We start from the raw sequence: 19,212 nt of genomic DNA on the forward strand, positions 1-19,212 counted from the left end.
AGCTGAGCACTCAAGAAACGGAGGCGGGGCGGGGGTCCCGGCTGCAGGAGCCCAGTCGGATCAGGGCGTGGCTTGGAACTCAGCGACGGATTGGACGCCAGGGAGCGGGCGGGGTGGCCGGGCGGGGGCGCGGACCCTGAGACCACCCGGAGCTGCGCCCAGGCTGCGCGAGGTCACTGCGGTAATTCTCGTGACTTGAGTGACTCAGCCCCCGGAAGGCTCGAAACTGCGTGCGTGTGGGGTGCGCGAGGACGGGGGCGGGGGTCCCGCGCCGGAAGTGGAGAGGGGCGACCGAGAGGCCGTGAGGCCTGGAGGAAATGAGGGGGCGGAGGGGGGGCTGAGGTTCCGGGAGACCTTGTCCCTACCGCAGCCGCCGGGCTCCCCCAGGTGGCAGAGACGGGGCGGGGCTCCCCCAGGTGGCGAGGGCGGGGCGCTGCGCCAAGGCAGGGGCGGGACCCCGCCTCCCGTGCTCTTTTGGCTGCCCGCGCCCAGCGCACTCGGACGCTCCTCCGCTCCCCGCCGCTCCTCCGCTCCCCGCCGCGGTCACCGGGCTATGGGGCTGAGGCCCGCCCCGACCCCCGGGGAGGCCGCCCCCAATGCGGCGTGACGGGCGGCCCAGGTGAGGCGGGTACTGACGGTGGTAGGTGGGCGCGGGTCCCAGGTAGGGCGCGGCACGTGCCTGCGGGGCCCGGGCCCGCCCCTTGTCCCCCTCCTCTCCTCTTCCCCAGCTCCTCCTCTAGCCTGGGGGCGCCGGGAGGCCCGGCCGGCTGCAGCCTCCCTGACCGCCCCCTTTGTCCGCGAGGGTGCCAGGGTCCTCCGACCCACTCAGAAAGGCCCGATGCCCCGCCCGCTTCGGGAGCGCTCGCGCGCAAAGCCCGCCGCCCAACTAACTTCTGGGGCGGCCTCGCTGTCCAACTCTGATAGACCTGGTCACCTCCAAGCTCTCGCACGGACAGCAGTGACCCCACCCTGCGCACACACGTCCCCTGGGCTCTGCTGCCTTCGATGATCCCAGCACCAAACCCTCCCTTTCACAGCTCACGCCCCCTTTGTTCCTCCCTCCCCCCATCCCTAGTACAGGTTGGCCGCGCTTGGGCAGATGATTTCTTGTTGGGTTTTTGTTTGTTTGGCTTATTTTGCTTCTTTATTTGATTTTTTTTATTAAAAAAATTTTTTTTTAATGTTTATTTGTTTTGGGAGAGGGGCAGAGAGAGAGAGATACAGACTCTGAAGCAGGCTCCAGGCTCTGAGCTGTCAGCACAGAGCCCTACTCCGGGCTGGAACCCACAAACCACAAGATCATGACCTGAGCCAAAAGCAGGCGTTTAACGGACTGGGCCACCCAGGCGCCCCTTATTTTTCTCCTTTAGATTAAAAAAGAAAAAAAAAAGCCAGCCATTTGATTTGGGAGATATCTTTGTAAGCGTCTTAGTATTCAATAAGCAACCGCTGCCCATCCCCCTGCACTCCCACCGTGTAGCTTGCTTTTCCAGGTTACCCTGGTCTCCACCATGGCCACTTTACCCTGAGGCATCTGACTTTGAGACCCTTGCCCTTCCTGTCCTGACCCTCCCCTCTGGCCGCTGCTCCTTCCTGTATCCTTCCAACAAATGCCACCTGCGCTGACCTCTCCCTCTGTGCCCCCAGATGGTCAGCATGGGCCAGTGCTACTACAATGAGACCATCGGCTTCTTCTACAACAACAGTGGCAAGGAGCTCAGCTCCCACTGGCGGCCCAAGGATGTAGTTGTGGTGGCTCTGGGGCTGACCGTCAGCGTGCTGGTGCTGCTGACCAACCTGCTGGTGATCGCGGCCATCGCCTCCAACCGCCGCTTCCACCAGCCCATTTACTACCTGCTGGGCAACCTGGCTGCAGCTGACCTCTTTGCCGGTGTGGCCTACCTCTTCCTCATGTTCCACACGGGCCCTCGCACTGCGCGGCTCTCGGTGGAGGGCTGGTTTGTGCGGCAGGGCCTGCTGGACACGAGCCTGACGGCGTCAGTGGCCACGCTGCTGGCCATCGCTGTGGAGCGGCACCGCAGTGTGATGGCCGTGCAGCTGCACAGCCGCCTGCCCCATGGCCGAGTCGTCATGCTCATCGTGGGGGTGTGGGTGGCCGCGCTGGGCCTGGGGCTGCTGCCCGCCCACTTCTGGCACTGCCTCTGTGCCCTGGACCGCTGCTCACGCATGGCCCCCCTGCTCAGCCGTTCCTATCTGGCCGTCTGGGCCCTGTCCAGCCTGCTTGTATTCCTGCTCATGGTGGCTGTCTACACCCGCATTTTCTTCTATGTGAGGCGGAGGGTGCAGCGCATGGCAGAGCATGTCAGCTGCCACCCTCGCTACCGAGAGACCACACTCAGCCTGGTCAAGACCGTTGTCATCATTCTGGGTGAGTGAGTGCCCTCAGCTGGCCCAGGGTTGCAGGACCCCCACTTCCCCCACCCAACTCCCACGAGACAGGGGAGGGGAGGATTTGGGTGGGGAATGTTCTCCAAGGAGGTGACATCTGAGCAGAGACCTGAAAGCTGGGGAAGGGAAGAGTTCCAGGCAGAGGGGACAGAAGGTGAGAGCCCCGCAGGACTGGGCCAGGGTCTCCAAAGAGGAGGCCGGTGTGGCTGGAGAGAAGCAAGAGAGAAGGTCAGCATCGCCTCGAAGGGCACAGGCAAGAGTCAGATTTTGTTCTGAGTTCTGGGGGAAGAAGCCCTTAAGAGTTCTTAGCAGGGAGGAACGAGATCAGTCTGGCTGTTGAGTAGTCTGAGTGGGGGAGGCGGCAAGGTGTATCCCGGGAGGATACACCCCCATACGCCAAGATCAAAGAGTGCCTCTTCCCTACGATCCCCTCCCTCCCCGCCCCAAGTAACTGGCCTGTCCCACAGTGACCTCCTTTCCCCCACAGAACCAGCCTCCATGTAGAAATGCCCAGCAGCCTATCTACCGTGTACCGGTTAGGAAAGGTATCCCTCTGGCAGACAGATCAGAGAACCGTGTCCGGCCGCTCGTGCCCTGCAACGGTGGCCGTTGTCTGAGCTCCAGAGACCCCTCCAGCCCTGAGCTCTAAGCTGTGGGTGCCAGGCCCCCTGCTAGCCGGCTCTGCTTACCTCAGGCTCCATCCTGCAGGGGCGTTCGTGGTCTGCTGGACGCCGGGCCAGGTGGTGCTGCTTCTGGACGGTCTGGACTGCAAGTCCTGCAATGTTCTGGCTGTGGAGAAGTATTTCCTCCTCTTGGCTGAGGCCAACTCACTGGTCAATGCCGTGGTGTACTCGTGCCGAGATGCTGAGATGCGCCGCACCTTCCGCCGCCTCCTCTGCTGTCTGTGCCTTCGCCGGTCCACGCACGAGTCTGCCCGCTACGCACCCTCCACCCGAACGGGTGCCAGCACTCGCATCATGCTTCCTGAGAATGGCCATCCCCTGATGGACTCCACCCTTTAGCCAACCTGGGACTTCACTGGGGTGCCGCAGATGCCAGGTCGTAGCCCCTGACCACTCGTGGACGCACCTGGCTCTACCCAATCTGCAGGACAGACTTAAAGGCAGACCCCCAGTCTGCCGTGGCACAGCTCCACTGCCAGTCTCCCCCAGGCACACAGCTCTGCCTGCTCTGGGGGCCTGGGGGTGTGGGGTCACCTCTAAATGCCCATGAGAAAAGTCAGATGGGGTTCAGGAATCTGCTAATTAATCATCTCAGGTTTTGGGGGTTTTAACTGACATTTTCTATTTTTACCACACATCCCTGGTAAACCCTGTGGACTGCTTCCTTGTCTGTGGTGATGTGGGTGTCAAAGATGGGAGAGATGAGGCCACCCCGCCCAGTGAGACAGGGTGACACGGACCGTGGACGCACCATCTGCCTGAAGCTGATTCTTTAGGGGCGCAGACTGAGGGGTGCTGAGTGTGATCTGGGAAAAGGTTTGTGGCCCCTTGCAGCCTCTGGGGTCTTGTCTGTCCGTTATTAGAATCGAGGGGGTCTGTGGGGGAGAGCATGATATAAGGAGTAAGTCTTTCCACTGAGGTCTCCAGAGCATTTTCTATCATCAACTCAGAGAGTCCCGTCTGTCCCTGTGTCCCAGAATTGTCCGCCTCAGCTCAGGCTAGGCTGGGATCTCCTCAGCCCCGTTCTCTTTCATCTTTGATCTCTGCACGGCTGTTACTCTCTCTTTTTTAAGTAATCTCTACATCCAACGTGGGACTCAAACTCACAACCCCAAGATCAGGAATCGCATGTTCTACCGACTGAGCCAGCCAGGTGCCGCACTCCATTTCTCTTGTTGGAGGTCTTACACCCATTCTCTTTGCCTCGGTCTCCTCTGCCTGTTCCCCTGCCTCGAACTTACCTCCCCCCCCCCCCCCAAACTGTCTCTGTCCTCTGGAGCCCACAGTGGTCTCTGGCCTGTGTGAGCCCTCTTTCTCCTGCCTGCCCTTTCGTCTGAGTCCAGGTTATTAATAGTCAGCTGTGTCCATCCCCTTCCCTGCCCCCCGACCAAGGGGAGTAGGGTCCATGGAGCAGGATGCAGGATTTTAGAGTTGCCATTTCCCAGGCTCCTCTGATGTGCCTGGCACTCTGATAAGCACTGTAGTTGCGTTATTTAATCATCACTTGCATCTTGTGGTGCACGTATGACACTTACTTTCACAGGACAGGAGCTCAGAGGGGTTGCCATCTGGCCTGTGGTTGCAATAGCTTCAAAAGACACAGGGATGAATCAAGGGACTAGAGAGGCACCTGGGGAAAGGGCTTTGGATTCCCCACAGAGTCAAGAGTTGGTCACAACCTCAGCTTGGTTTTCCTCATCTCACCCCACAGCCCCCCAAGGCTCAGACATGCCATGATGAGCCCCCTCTCAGGTGCTCATAAAGGCATCCTGCTAGGTACAGTGTAGACCAGAATCTGGATTCTCTGCTTCCGCTTAAGGGGGGGCAGGGGGATACAAGGTTATAGCCTCTTAAGGTTCACATGCTAAATAAAAGCCTCCCATTGGAGGCCAAATTCTTCAATCACTAAAGCACACATTGCTGAAGAACCAAAAACATCTAGGTCCCTTCTTCACTGAATGGGGCTGGGTTTCCCTTTGGGAAAACTCCCCCTGCCCTAAGACAGCTCTGTGGGGCGGCCAGAATGAACCGGGATGCTGGATACTTCAGGATCCGAGGTGGGCAGCATGTCTTCTAGGGCCTGAGGCCTGAAATCTCCAGAGATGATGACCCTCCCACCATATGCCTGGGCACAGGCCCGTGAAAGGCAGCCCTTGCCTCTGCGGGACTCCAGGCCCATTGGACAGACATGTCACTTTAGGTGCCAAAGCCACTTCCTATGGGCTGGGGACCCCAAGTGGCCTCCCAAAGGCAGTTTTAAGTTTCACTGAGCTGGCCGCTCTCACACTAGTATCCTCCGGGCTCTAACCCCCACTCCTCTGGTCTCCTTTGGCATCTTGTCCCATCGATTTTTCCCTCTTCTGTAGGTGTCTCCGCCATGCAAGTTTTGGTCCCTAAAGCTTTCAACCCTGCGCCCCCACTGTTCTCTGAAAGACACCGAAATCACACACAACTTTGAGGTTTCACGTACAGGGCTGCTGAACTTTTGTACAGGGCAACAGCTGTTCCCCTGACAACAGTCATGGTCGCCACAACTTCCTCTTACTGGGGCCAAGTGGCAGGTTTCCTTAAGCGGGGAGCTTTCAAAGGGGTTCTTCACATCCCGCATCACTCATTTCCATTCCCTGCCGTCCTCTTTGGAGTCCTCCGAGCCAGTCACACCAGATGGGGTGACTGTGTTTCCTCTCCAACGGCAAGGAGAAGACGGGCCTTGCCCTGAAGGGTTTCCGGAGAGACTGAGGACCCTTGAGGAGCCTGCGTCTCGAATCTGTCCTCAGAGAAAACGGGCGCCAGCAGGTCCTGTGACTTTGGAGGAGTGATTCGTGTCCAGTCTGTTCCTTTTCTCTCACACGATGAGCCTTCTCTGGCGCTGTGAGGTCTGATGGTTTGAAACAAAAGACCTGTGGACATCCACTCTTACTTGGGGTGGGTACACCTCAGAGCAGACCCTCAGGAAGCGTCCTTCGGTAGCTCGGTGACCGCGTGCTAGGGTTTTGGAGGCCCAGACCGGAGTAGATGGAGAGAGTGACTCAACGGGCGATCACTCGTCAGCCAGACCTTGAAGAGAGAATTGATTTCTGCAGCCGAGACAATCACTCACTTCAAGCCCTCCAGCCACCATCACCACACACAACTGCACCCCGCGTGGAAGGCTCTAGACGGAAGCGCCGGGAGGGAGGCCAGGAGCCCTAGTGCCCATCTGACGGGGGCGAGACTGAGGGGACCATTAGGGGACTGGGTGTTAGGGCTTCTGGAGATGAATGGTGAGTGTTGGCGAGGATCCGCGAATCACAGGGATTTCTGAGAAGGAAGGGGTGGCCTGAAGAGTGGGGTACTCTGAGGAGGGGGGGGGGTGTCTGGGACACGGGGGCCACTGAGGAAGAGTGGGGACCGTTGAGGAGTGGAGGCTCTCAGGAGGAGTGGGGGCTCTGGTGGGGAGTAGAGGGCGTGAGGAGGTAGCGGGGATGGTCTCTGAGGAGACTTGACGGTCTCTTGAGGAAAAATGCCGGAGCTCTCTGAGGGAGGTGCGGGGGCTCTGAGGAGACATGAGGGGCCCCAAGAAAGATTAAGGTCTCTAAGCAGGAGTCGTTCTGAGCAGGTGAGGGAGGCCGACATGGGGGCGCGGGGAGCCTCTGAAGCAGAGCGAAGCAGTGGTCGCCCTTCCTCGGCCAGGAGGAGCGTGAGGCTGGGAAGAGCCGTTGCCTCGGCAACTCCCCACCGAGTCCCGGGCGGTTGCAAGGGGCAGTTAGGGGCGTGTCTGTGGGCGGTGCGCGGCGGCCTGGCTGGCGGCGGTTGGCTGGCGGCGGCGGCGAGGGGTGGGGCCTGGGCGCGCGCGCCCGGTGCGCGCGGGTGGCGGTGGTTGGCTGCGGCGCTTTTGTGAGCGGGCCCGCTCCTCCTCGGCGCCTCCCCGGTCCCGCCGCGCATGGACTCCCCGCCCAGCCCGCAGCGCCCCGCGCCGCCTCTCCCGGCCCGGCGCCGCCCGCCGCCCGGGCCCCCACCAGGCCCCGACACAGGCGAGGTCCTGCAGCAGATCATGGCCATCACCGACCAGAGCCTGGAGGAGGCGCAGGCCAGGTGCTGCGCGGGCTCGACGGGGGCCTGGGCCGCCCAAAGTCGCGGGAGTGAAGGGGGCGGGCCGCGGGGCCAGGGCCAAGTTGACAGGGGGCCTGAGGAGTGAGGACGGTGCACAGTGAGAGCTTGGGGTGCATCTCTGGGCGGGGAGCTGGGAGGGGAGATGTGGGGGCTCAGGAAGGACTGAAAACGCGGGGGGGGGGGCGGTTTCTGAGGCCGAAGGGATTTATGAGGTTAAAATGCGACGGACTGAAAGGCTTACGGGGTTAAGCAGCAGGTGATGGGTTTTAGGAGCTTGTCCTGGGGCGAGAGGGATGGGTTTAAGGGGAGTCTGTGGATGGGGAGGTATATGGTGAAAAGCAGTTTTGGGGTTTATGGAATGTAAAGGGTTAAGAGGGGAGCTGGGGGGTGTAAGGGCCGAGAGATGGACAGCTAAATGGATGCATTCGTGGGGTTTACGAGGTAGGAAGTTGTGAAGGCAGATAACGGAGAGTGGGTTGTGGGCAGTGGGACTCAGGTTGCAAGTGATGGGGGTGACTTGCTGCGGGAACCATCCGGAAAAAAAGGTCGGTGGGGGAGCTGGGTGGAGGGATGGCGGTTCCCCCGTTTTATTAAATCAGCAAAGTTTTATTAGACACTTAACTATGTGTGCGACACCCAGCTGGGTGCTGACGTAGCCCTTGCTCTCAAGCTCATAGTTTGAGGAAGAGAAAGTGAGCAGCAAAAACTAAGTGCACCTTGTGAGAGGAACTCTACGAAAAGGGACGGCATCCTGTGCAAAGTCAGGTGTAGAGGACACAGCACTTTCAGAGGGCTCAAGGTGAGAAAGAGCTGGAAGAAAACGCAGCCAGAGACTGAAAGTCCTGGGTTCAGTTCGGAGAGAGGTTGGAACCAGATCGCACGCGGCCTGCACATCTCAGGAAGGAGTTTGGATTTCCTTTCAGTTGCAGTGGGAAAAATCACAGCGGGTTTAAGACCACCTGCCCTACTTCCCTCCACCCACCGCTTGTCAGCCAGTGAGGAGTGGTAGCATCTGCTTCACAAGGCAGCCCCCGTTGTGTTTGGGGCCTTCTCAAGTTATTAGAAAATAGGAAAGACTGAAGTCCTTTTGGAGGATGAGGCCTCGTTGAATGGGGCCTATTCTTTGGGGTGAAGGGTGGTCCCTGAGGATGGGGCCAGGGTCTGGTGGTATGGACTGTGTAGTCAGTAGAGCCGCGTAGTGAGGAGGGGTTATGCCAAAGCCAAGTGAACAGCAGCCACGGGAAGGAGGAGGCGAAGAAAAGGTGGATATGGCATGCATCGTTCGTCAGACTTTGTCTCCTTTGCTTCTTGTGGATCGTCCACGCTCTGCAGGTTCATAGCCTCTATCTGGAAAGTTAAGAGTGTTCTCCCCCACCTCCCTATGTTCATTCTGCTTTGGGGGGCATTGTGCTAGGTGCTGGCGAAACCAAGATGGCTAAGACCTTCTCTGCCCCATCAGAGCTCATTGAGAAGTAGGGTGTGTGGGAGACTAATTATAAATCGTTGTCGTAATGGGTGTGCACTGAATAGAGGTGATCCCCGACACCTGGAAAAAAAGAGCTGGGCCAGGAGACGGTGCCCTTGTGTGATCCCCTGTCTGCTAGGCTAGTCTGAGGGCAGAGGCTTTGTCATATTTTCCTGTGTATTCCCAGGACTGTGCACAATGAGCATATGGTAAAGTTTGTGGCACTTAAGATTCTGGAAAGCTCAGGAGGGGGAAATGGGCTCTTCACACCCAAGGAACCACAGAGGCAGTGCTTTGGGTGTTTGTGGAGCTCCCTGAGTTCCTTCTCTTCTAGGTAGGGAGCTGCTTAAGGAGTGAACTCTGCTCTGGTGTGGCCTTCCTCAAGCATCTGTCACCCCATCACAGCCCCATGGCTGCTGGTTTTTTTTTTTTTTTTTTTTCTTATAGCAATCCAGACTTCCCCTAGATAGGCTTTAGAATGGCGTGCAATCAGCCGCCTCTTCCTTGCTCTTCTTTTTTTTTTTCTTTCAAGTTTATTTATCTTGAGAGAGAGAGTGCAAGTGAGAGAGGGGCAGAGAGAGAGGAAGACAGAATCCCAAGCAGGCTCTGCACTCATGAAACCATGAGGTCATGACCTGAACCCAAACCAAGAGTCTGACACTTAACCAACTGAGTGACCCAGGCACCCCTCTTCCTTGGTGTCCTTTTTTTTTTTTTTTAAAATTTTTAAATGCTTTTTAAATTTATAAATGTGTTTTTGAGAGAGAGAGAGACAGACGTGAGTGGGGGAGGAGCAGAGAAAGAGAGGGAGACACAGCATCTGAAGGAGGCTCCAGGCTCTGAGCGGTCAGCACAGAGCCGGACAGGGGCTTGAAGCCATGAACTGGGAGATTATGACCTGAGCTGAAGTCAGATGTTTTACTGACTGAGCCACCCAGGCACCCCATTCCTTGCTAATCTTGAAGGCAGCTTTTTTTTTTTTTTTTTTTTCTTTTAAGACTAGCAAATTGAATAGTGAGGCATTATCCATGCATGACAACTTGATTGTTGCGTAAGTGGTTCCTGGTTTCTTTTTGAGGTAAAAAGGCCCCTGGGGCTTTTCTTTTGAGACTTGGTAGCTTCAGATCTGCCCCCGTTTCTTTGGATGTAGCCTTTACCTGAACTCACCCAAGTCATTTAAAAGTCACTCAACTCCAGACACAGTCTTCAGTCCGCAAGTGCACTGTTAGTTCTTCTCTGGAGCAAACAACTTGGGTGGGTCTTTTCCTCATAGTAAACTCTGCAGCCTGGTAGATGACCAACTCAAGAGGGGAAACAGATCTTGTCTGTCCTGATCAGGCAACTGGGTGAGGCTTTTGCAAGTCTTTCTGACCCTGCCCTCTCTCAGTACCCCTGCTGACCCCTTCATAGGCCCTGGAGTCAGTTTAGCTCAACTGTCTAGCAAGAAAGAATTTTTCATCTCAGATGTGAGGCCCTTTCAAACTATCTGGTCACCACAAATGTGTTTTGTTTTTGTTTTAATTTTTTTTTTTTTTTAACATTTATTCATTTTTGAGACAGAGTGTGAGCAGGGGAGGGGCAAAGAGAGAGGGAGACACAGAATCCGAACCAGGCTGCAGGCTCCAGGCTCCAAGCTGTCAGTCCAGAGCCCGATGTGGGGCTCGAACCCACGAGCCATGAGATCGTGACCTAAGCTGAAATCGGATGCTTAATCGACTGAGCCACGCAGGTGCCCCACAGGTGTGTTTAAGGAGGGAAAGCACACCTACTCTCCTTAAACCTTCATTATTCAAAGGCAGCTGCAAATGCTTGTGCTTTGTTCATTTTGTCATTGTAGCTGAATAGTCTTAGAATAGTGAACTGTGTATTGTTCTTCCTCTGGGCTACACAGATAGTGGAGTGTGGGGACTTTGGAATATACTGTCTTAGTTTATTTTTTTATTTATTTTTTTTTTAATTTTTTTTTTTTAACGTTTTATTTATTTTTGAGAGAGGGAGAGACAGAGCATGAACAGGGGAGGGTCAGAGAGAGGGAGACACAGAATCTGAAACAGGCTCCAGGCTCTGAGCTGTCAGCACAGAGACCGACGCGGGGCTCGAACTCACGGACCGCGAGATCGTGACCTGAGCCGAAGTCGGCCACTTAACCGACTGAGCCACCCAGGCGCCCCATGTCTTAGTTTAGATTCAGCCTGAGTCAACTGGGTACTTTCTACTACGTGAGGGATAACCAGTCTTCTTGGATGATCTTCTGACCTTCAGCTATATTCTAAGCTCTTCCTCGAGAAGGGGCAGTTCTGCATTTTCTGATTTGGAACTGTTTACTGATGATGTCCTCATTTCTTTCTTTCTTTCTTGTTAAGATTTTGTTTTTATTTAAAAATTTTTTTTTAAGTTTATTCATCTTTGAGAGAGACAGAGCGTGAACAGGGGAGGGGCGGAGAGAGAGAGGGAGACACGGAATCCGAAGCAGGATCCCTAGCAGACTGAGCTGTCAGCACAGAGCCCAACGCTGGGCTTGAAGTCACGAGTCGTGAGATCATGACCCGAGCTGAAGTTGGATGCTTAAGTGACTGAGCCACCCAGGCGCCCCTTAAGATTTTATTTTTAAGTAATCTCTATACCCACCATGGGACTTGAACTCACAACTCTGAGGTCAAGAGTCACATGCTCTACCGACTGAGCCAGCCAGGTGCCCCTTTTTTTGTATGAAACCAGTAAGGTAGAAAATTTTATCTCATTTGCCAAGGTTTGTCTGAGTATTTTGTCTTTTTTTTTTTTTTTAAGTTTATTTATTTTGAGAAAGAGAGCATGAGCAGGGAGAGGGGCAGAGAGAGGGAGAGAGAGAATCCCAAGCAGACTGTGCACCGTCAGCACGGAGCCCGAAATGAGGCTCTTTCCCACGAATTGTGGGATCATGACCTGAGCGGAAATTGAGTCAGACGCTTAACCTACTGAGCCACCCAGGCACTCTGACTATTTTGCTCTATCATGCATAGCCTTGTTTTTTTATAACAATAAATTTTACAACATTTTACAGTTTCTACATAGGTTATTTCATTTGCTTCTATGACTACCTTTATGAGGGGTTTATGAGGGTTATTAGGAGGGCTCTTTTGTCAAGACTGTCAGGCTCCAAAATTCTTCCCTCCTCCCAGGGTCTTTACCCAGTGTTTGAGTCATAAAAATCTGTTGCAAGCTCTGGGCCCTCTCCCACTCCCCACCCCCACCGGTTTGTTCAGGTACCATACCCTTGGGGATCCTCAGGACTCAGAGCCAGGAAGCTGCCTCTTATCAAAGGCTGATCGACTCCTTTTTTATCTAGTAGTGAGATTTCTAAGAAATTAGTATGAAAACTCTAGAGCTGAGGGGTTAATTTTGGAAACCTGATGGAGAAAGGAAGCAGAATGGTCAGTGTCATCTGGAGATTCATTCTCCAGGAGCACCTGGGTGGCTCAGACAGTTAAGCATCCAACTCTTGATTTCAGCTCAGGTCACGATCTCACAGTTCATGGGTTCGAGCCCCGCATCAGGCTCTGTGCTGACAGTGCAGAACCTGCTTGGGATTCTCTCTCCCTCTCTTGTTCCTGCCCCACTTGTGCTCTCTCTCTCTCTCTCAAAATAAATTAAAAAAAAATGTTACTGGAAATTCATGCTCCATACCTGATGTTCTGGGAGAGGCAGCTGAAGAGGACTGGCCTTCAAGTCGTTCTGCGTGAATTGTGTTACGTGTTGCTGGATTGGCGGGTTTGGCTGCAGTAGTCACTTCTTGACCCTTTGCTTGTAGGTACACACTGACTCCCCAGATAGCTGTACCAGTCAATGTAGTAGTCACTCACTATGTGTCTTTTATTTTTATTTTTTATTAAAAAAACTTTTTTTAATGTTTGTTTACTTTTGAGAGAGAGAGACGGAGACAGAGTGCGAGCAGGCGAGGGGCAGAGAGAGAGACAGACAGACAGACAGACAGACAGACAGAATCTGAAGCAGGCTCCAGGCTCTGAGCTGTCAGCGCAGAGCCCTATGGGGGGCTCGACCCCACAAACCGTGAGATCATGACCTGAGTCAAAGTCGGATGCTCAGACGCTCAACCGACTGAGCCACCCAGGCGCCCCTCTATGTGTCTTTTTATATTAAAATGAATTACAATTAAATAAAATTAAACAGTCTCTCAGTCGCACTAGCTACATTTCAAGTGCTCAGTAGCTACATGTAACGAGTGGCTACCATATGAGGACAGATAGAAAACATTTCCAGAATTGCAGAAAATACTGGATAGTGGTGCTTTAGAGCAGTTCTTCCCAGGCTGGACATGGAGAAAATTTCTGTGGGAATCTTATTGCAATGGAAGTCCTAATGTAGCAGGTCCCAATGGAGCCCAAGAGTCCACATTTCTAACAAGCTCCCAAGGGTGCCAGTGCATTGGATCCCAAACCACACTTGGAGAGGTCAGGCTCTCAAGAGTGGAGATAATAGTGTCCCATTTATTCCTATTTTCATGAATCAGTTTACATAGTAGTTGGTTAATCTGACAAATGAATTTATTTTGGAGCCTAAGTTGTGTTGGTGGGCATAATGGATTTTAAATTAATCACAAGGGTCACATATTAGCATTGTTTTGCCTACTTCATATGGAAAGAACATTCAAAATGAACAGATAAAATTCAGGAAATAGTTAGTTGATTTTTTTTTTCTTCTTAATGAAAATCTTGGCTTGGGGCCATAACACCCTGTTGTTTCAGGGTCTGTTTACATTTTCAACCTAAGGAAATCAGGTTATGGAAGTTCCAGGGTTGTTTCTGTATTTCCTTTATAGTGTCTATAAAATCACAGCCCAGGGGTGCCTGGGTGGCTCAGTTAGTTAAGTGTCCAACTTCGGCTCAGGTCACGATCTCACAGTTTGTGAGTTTGAGCCCTGCATTGGGCTCTGTGCTGACAGTTCAGAGCTTGGAGCCTGCTTCAGATTCTGTGTCCCCCTCTCTCCCTCTCTGTCCCTCTCCTGCTCACTCTCTGTCTCTCTCTCAAAAATAAACATTAAAAAAATTAAAAACAAAAAACCACAGCCCAGATTTGTGTTTGTAGAACTTGAGTGTAATAGCAAGTGACTGCTGGGGGATGGGAATAGGTTCTTAAGGCAGAAACCCTTTATATATAGTGAATAAAGATATGATGGAGAATGGTCACTGTTGTATTTGTTTAGAAGCAGGCAATTTGGTATATGGGGTGATGTATTTGAAACTATAAAGATCACATTTAGAAGTTGGCTTTTAGGCAACATAACAGGTACTACTCCAATTAAAGACCTTCATAATTTTTCTTAGGAAAAGATTTCTCTGAATTTTTTCTTTTTTAAAGTTTATTTTGAGACAGATGGGTGGGGGAGGGGCGGAGAGAGATGGGGGACAGAGGATCCCTAGTAGACTCTGCTGTCAGCACAGAGCCCAATGTGAGGCTCAAACTCACAAACCATGAGATCAAGACCTGAGCCGAAGTTGGACACTTAACCGACTGAGCCACCCAGGCACCCCTCTCTGAATTTTTTCTTTTATTTGGTTTTTATGTTTTTAATGTTTGTTTATTTTTGAGAAAGAGAGAGAGAGAGAGAGACAGAGACAGCGCGCCATCGGAGGAGGGGCAGAGAGAGAGGGAGACACAGAATCTGAAGCAGGCTCTAGGCTCTGATCTATCAGCACAGAACTCCATACGGGGCTCGAACTCACTAACCATGAGATTGTGACCTGAGCTGAAGTCATATGCTTACTGACTGAGCCACCAGGTGCCCCATATATATATATTTTTTAATATTTATTTTTTTGAGAGAGAGACAGAGGGCAAGTGGGGGAGGGGCAGAAAGAGAGGGAGACACAGAGACAGACAGAGACAGAGGGCGAGTCGGGGAGAGGCAGAAAGAGAGGGAGACACAGAATCTGAAGCGGGCTCCAGGCTCTGAGCGGTCAGCACGAAACCTGACACAGGGCTCGAACCCACAAACCATGAGATCATGACCTGAACCGAAGTCAGATGCTTAACCAACTAAGCCATCCAGGTGCCCTGAATTTTTTAATTTGACTTTTACATATACGACATGCTAGATATTTTCTGCTAGTAGAAATATGTACGACTTTCTTAATTCCTCCAGTATTTCTGCAGATTGACATTGCCTATAACAGGGACTAAATTTTAGTTGTTAAATAAAAAGAGATGATCTATGGGGCGCCTGGGTGGCTCAGTCGGTTAAGCGTCCAACTTCAGCTCAGGTCACGATCTCGCGGTCCGTGGGTTCAAGCCCCGCATCAGGCTCTGGGCTGATGGCTCAGAGCCTGGAGCCTGCTTCCGATTCTGTGTCTCCCTCTCTCTCTGCCCCTCCCCCATTCATGCTCTGTCTCTCTCTGTCTCAAAAATAAATTAAAAAACTTAAAAAAAAAAAAAAAAGATGATCTAATTTTGACTATCTTTAGAACTTACACAAGTGGCAAAGCATAAACTGTCAACTGAATGGTGTGCCCCTTTTCTAAAGATCTATGTCCCTGTATTTAGTATTCTATTTCTGGAATGCATGTCAGTGAGCATTTGGTTTTCAGCATGCCTGTTCAAAGCATGTGGGGAGTCAGAGGAGGAATTTATGGTTTGGAATTTCCCAAAGCTAGATAGTGTTAGCCAGATGGGATCTACTTGTCCAAACCTGGGAAGTAGAATTTCAGAGTTGAAGTTTTTCTTTTCATCAATCTTAAGAAGGTTCATTAGATCCCGCCCACTTAGTGACAGCACTCTCTTCTTAGCCTACTTATAGGTTTTAGCTTTGCTCTTAGGATTAACATGCTTAGCTTGGCTTGGTCTAGTGCCAAAGGAAAGTCTTGCTGTCTTTGGAGTACTTTCCCTAAGAGTTGAATTTTGTTGGTTTAAAAAAAATTTTTTTAAACGTTTTATTTGTTTTTGAGACAGAGAGAGACAGAGCATGAACGGGGGAGGGACAGAGAGAGAGGGAGACACAGAATCGGAAGCAGGCTCCAGGCTCTGAGCCATCAGCCCAGAGCCCGATGTGGGGCTTGAACTCACGGGCCACGAGATCGTGACCTGAGCCGAAGTCGGATGCCCAACCGACTGAGCCACCCAGGCGCCCCGAATTTTGTTAGTTTTAAAACAATTTCCTAAAAGCTATCTAAAATCTAGGGTCACAGCAAAATCCCTTTTGAAGTGGTTTTATTAAGTAAAGCAACATGCAGAATATTTTAGAAAAGTTTCACAGGGGCACCCGGGTGGATCAGTTGGTTAAGCGTCTAATTTTGGCTGGGGTCATGATCTCATGGTTCATGAGTTCAAGCCCTGTGTCAGGCTCTGGGCTGACACCTCAGAGCCTGGAGCCTACTTGAGATTCTGTGTCTCCCTCTCTCTCTGCCTCTCCCCCACTCATGTTCTCTCTCTCTCTCTCTCTCTCTCTCTCTCTCTCTCTCCCCCTCAAAAATAAATAAAGGTTAAAATTTTTAAAAAATAAATAAAGGGAATGGAGCAGGGAAGGAGTAAGGAATCCAGGATGGGACAGGCCACCCATCAGAGTCTTGCACGTAAAAGAGGAGTAGTACTTCCCCAAGTACAGAGGAGGGAGAGGGTCAAAGAGAAGCTGGTGAAGAGCCTTGAATGCCTTGCTAAGGGGCTAGAATTTATTAAAGCAGGCAGTGAGAAGTCACACCACCTTTTTGAGCAGGGGAGAGACCAGAAGTTGTGGTTTTGAGTAAGAAATTTAGCAGTAGTATTGATTATAACCAGTCCAGGGACAAATTAAGAAATAAGGACATTATAATGAGCTTTTCACAGACTTAAATTTATTCATTTTAAAGGTCATTCCTTTATTCGAGTTCTGCAGATTGTTTTCTTGTGTCATGTGAAAGAATTTCCCCCCCCCCTTTTTTTTAGTGCCAAAACTAGCTCCTGATCCAAGGTTTCATTTTGCTAAATTACTGTAATAATTTCCATGGTTGACCTTGGATATCCATATATAATCTCAACCCCGACTCATCTAACCATTTTTGGTTTTTTGCTTTTGTGTTTGCTTTTAGAGTGACCTTTACCAGTGATTGATGGCTTCCGTTAATGGATTGATTTTTCCCAATTTCACTGTTACAGAGAACCTTATTTTGAAATGCTGGCCTCTGAGTCCTGGGCTGCTGTTCCTTCCTGGAACTTGGGACCATCTGTGAATTTCTAGGCTTTCCATCGAAGTTCTATTAAGAATTCATGTCTTCCAATTTTTAAAAAAAAAATTTAATGTTTATTTATTTATTTTTTTTTTTTTTAAATTTTTTTTTTTCAACATTTTTTATTTATTTTTGGGACAGAGAGAGACAGAGCATGAACGGGGGAGGGGCAGAGAGAGAGGGAGACACAGAATCAGAAACAGGCTCCAGGCTCCGAGCCATCAGCCCAGAGCCTGACGCGGGGCTCGAACTCACGGACCGCGAGATCGTGACCTGACTGAAGTCGGACGCCTAACCGACTGCGCCACCCAGGCGCCCCAATGTTTATTTATTTTTGAGAGAGAGAGCGTGCAAGCGGGAGAGTGGCAGAGAGAGAGGAAGACACAGAATCCGAAGCGGGCTTCAGGCTCTGAGCTGTCAGCACAGAGCCCTACGTGGGGCTCAAACTCACGAACTATGAGATCATGACTTGAGCCGAAGTTGGATGCTGAACCAACTGAGCCACCCATGTACCCCATCATGTCTTCTAATTTTTGTTCTGTACCTAGGTCTGTCTCTGGGAGGTACATAATATTGTTGACTGTTTTTGTCAGCTGAACAAATCTTTCTAGAAATGAGAATAATTAAGGAGATCTGATTCCATCTTTGGTTATGGCATTAGAATCATTATTGCTCTCAGGGAAGATTTTTCAAGAAGTATCCTGTTCTATGAAGAAGAATATATCTCAGTATATCTTTACATCTCAATAAATCTTTAAGTTCCCTGGTAATTTAAAATGATACCTTGTTAAGGAAAGTAGATTGTTCCATAATTTGGAAAAGTAAAAGTAAGTTCCAGCTAAAATTAGGAGCTATAATATACTGGTAGTTGAATCCAGAATGTGGCTTATGTTCTTTTCATTTCCATGTTCCTTTCTCCTGATACAGTGACCAGCATATAGTTGTTCCAAAGTCCTATAAATATTGAATAAATGAGGTTAGAGAGGATAAACCTCTGTGCTTTCATTTTCTGGAGTGATTCTTATATGACTCAGTTTTGCTATAGATTTCTTAGCACTGGTTTTAAAAGGATATTCACAGTGTTGCTTTGTTTTAATTTAATTTAGTTTAGAAAGAGCCTCAAAAGTATCTTTACTTATTTTTTTAACATTTATTCATTTTTTTTTTTTTTTGAGAGAGAGAGAGAGAGAGAGAGAGAGAGAGACAGGGTGGGGGAGGGGCAGAGAGAGAGGGAGGCACAGAATCTGAAGCAGGGTCCAGGCTGTCAGCACAGAGCCTGATGCAGGGCTTGATCCCACAAACCATGAGATCATGACCTGAGTCGAAGTCAGATGCTTAACTGACTGAGCCACCCAGGCGCCCCCCTAGTGGTAATTTTTAAAGGATTTTTGAAGTTTATTTATTTATTTTGAGAGAGAGAAGGCAAGTGAGTCAGGGAGGAGCAGAGAGAGAGAGACGGAGATAGAGAGTCTCAAGCAGGCTCTGTGCTGTCAGCACAGACCCCAATGCAAGGCTTGAACTCACGAACCGTGAGATCATGACCTGAGCTGAAGTCAGATACTTAACCAACTGAGCCACCCAGGTGCCTCCCCTCTTTTTTTTAAAGAATTTTTTAAAAGTAAGCCTAGCGGTTTGAAACAACATAACATTTGCGATCTCAGTTTCCATGGGTCAGGAATCTGGGCACAGCTGAGCTGGGACCTCTGCTCAGGGTCTCCCAAGGCTATAGTCAAGATGCTGGCTGGGCTGTGGTCCTATCTGGAGCTTAGGGTTCTCTTCCATCTTGTGGGATTGTTGGCAGAGTTCAGTTCCTTGCAGTTATGGGACTGAGGTTCCTGTTCTCTTGCTAGCTGACAACCGGGGCTACCTGTAGTTCTGCCACCAGCTCTCACCACATGGCAGCTGGCCCCAGGGCCCACAGGTGATGCTGTCTAGTCCGCTTAGATGGAGCTGTAGATAATGTAACATAAGCATGGGAAAGACTGTCTCATCATCTTTGCCACTTTGCAAGTCACAGGTTCTGCCCGAACAAGGAAAGAGGATTATACTCATTGGGAGTCACCTTCAGAATGTCCATCACATAAGTTCATCCCCTTTGGTAATGCTGTGAATGTGCTGGACTGTCCCCACTTTATTTACATCGTCATTGATGGTTTGCTGTCAGCTGCTTGATCACCTCTAGGCCAAGATCATGCCCAAAGCTTAGACATTTGTTTACTTTTCATAATAAACCACAAAAACTCCTGTGAAATTTCTTTGAGTGCATTATAGGTACTTTAGGGGTGCCTGCCTGGGTGGCTCAGTCAGTTGAGCCGTCTGACTTTGGCTCAGGTCATGATCTTGTGGTTCATGAGTTCAAGCCCCACATTGG

The 19,212-nt window shown here is 51.0% G+C and overlaps 2 protein-coding genes across 4 annotated transcripts in view; both read left to right on the top strand.

The window, feature by feature from the left end:
* The first annotated feature begins 487 nt into the window (after positions 1 to 487).
* On the top strand, positions 488 to 3,564 carry LPAR2 (lysophosphatidic acid receptor 2). Its single transcript, XM_058727302.1, has 3 exons — positions 488 to 619; positions 1,648 to 2,389; positions 3,118 to 3,564. The coding sequence occupies exons 2-3, from the start codon at positions 1,648 to 1,650 to the stop codon at positions 3,429 to 3,431; spliced, it is 1,056 nt and encodes a 351-aa protein (XP_058583285.1). The 5' UTR covers positions 488 to 619; the 3' UTR covers positions 3,432 to 3,564.
* Positions 3,565 to 3,637: 73 nt separating this feature from the next.
* PBX4 (PBX homeobox 4) overlaps positions 3,638 to 19,212 on the top strand; it is a 48,299-nt gene continuing 32,724 nt past the window's right edge. The window contains exons 1-2 of one of the 3 annotated variants that reach the window (XM_058727300.1): positions 7,054 to 7,166; positions 7,855 to 7,983. Coding sequence is in view for 1 of the 3 variants with exons in the window: in XM_058727299.1 (XP_058583282.1) it covers positions 7,015 to 7,166 (152 nt within the window). In the remaining 2 variants the exon portion in view is untranslated. Of the gene's footprint in view, positions 6,356 to 6,916; positions 7,167 to 7,854; positions 7,984 to 19,212 lie in introns of those variants that run through there. The other 2 variants (XM_058727301.1, XM_058727299.1) reach the window with 2 other exon arrangements.

The sequence above is a fragment of the Neofelis nebulosa genome, chromosome 4, assembly GCF_028018385.1.
Source record: "Neofelis nebulosa isolate mNeoNeb1 chromosome 4, mNeoNeb1.pri, whole genome shotgun sequence".
NCBI lineage: Eukaryota > Metazoa > Chordata > Mammalia > Carnivora > Felidae > Neofelis > Neofelis nebulosa.

Coding starts and splice junctions, on each gene's coding strand:
- LPAR2 (XM_058727302.1), top strand. CDS start 1,648: ATGGTCAGCATGGGCCAGTGCTACTACAATGAGACCATCGGCTTCTTC. Junction 2,390..3,117: donor GACCGTTGTCATCATTCTGG/GTGAGTGAGTGC, acceptor TCCATCCTGCAG/GGGCGTTCGTGGTCTGCTGG.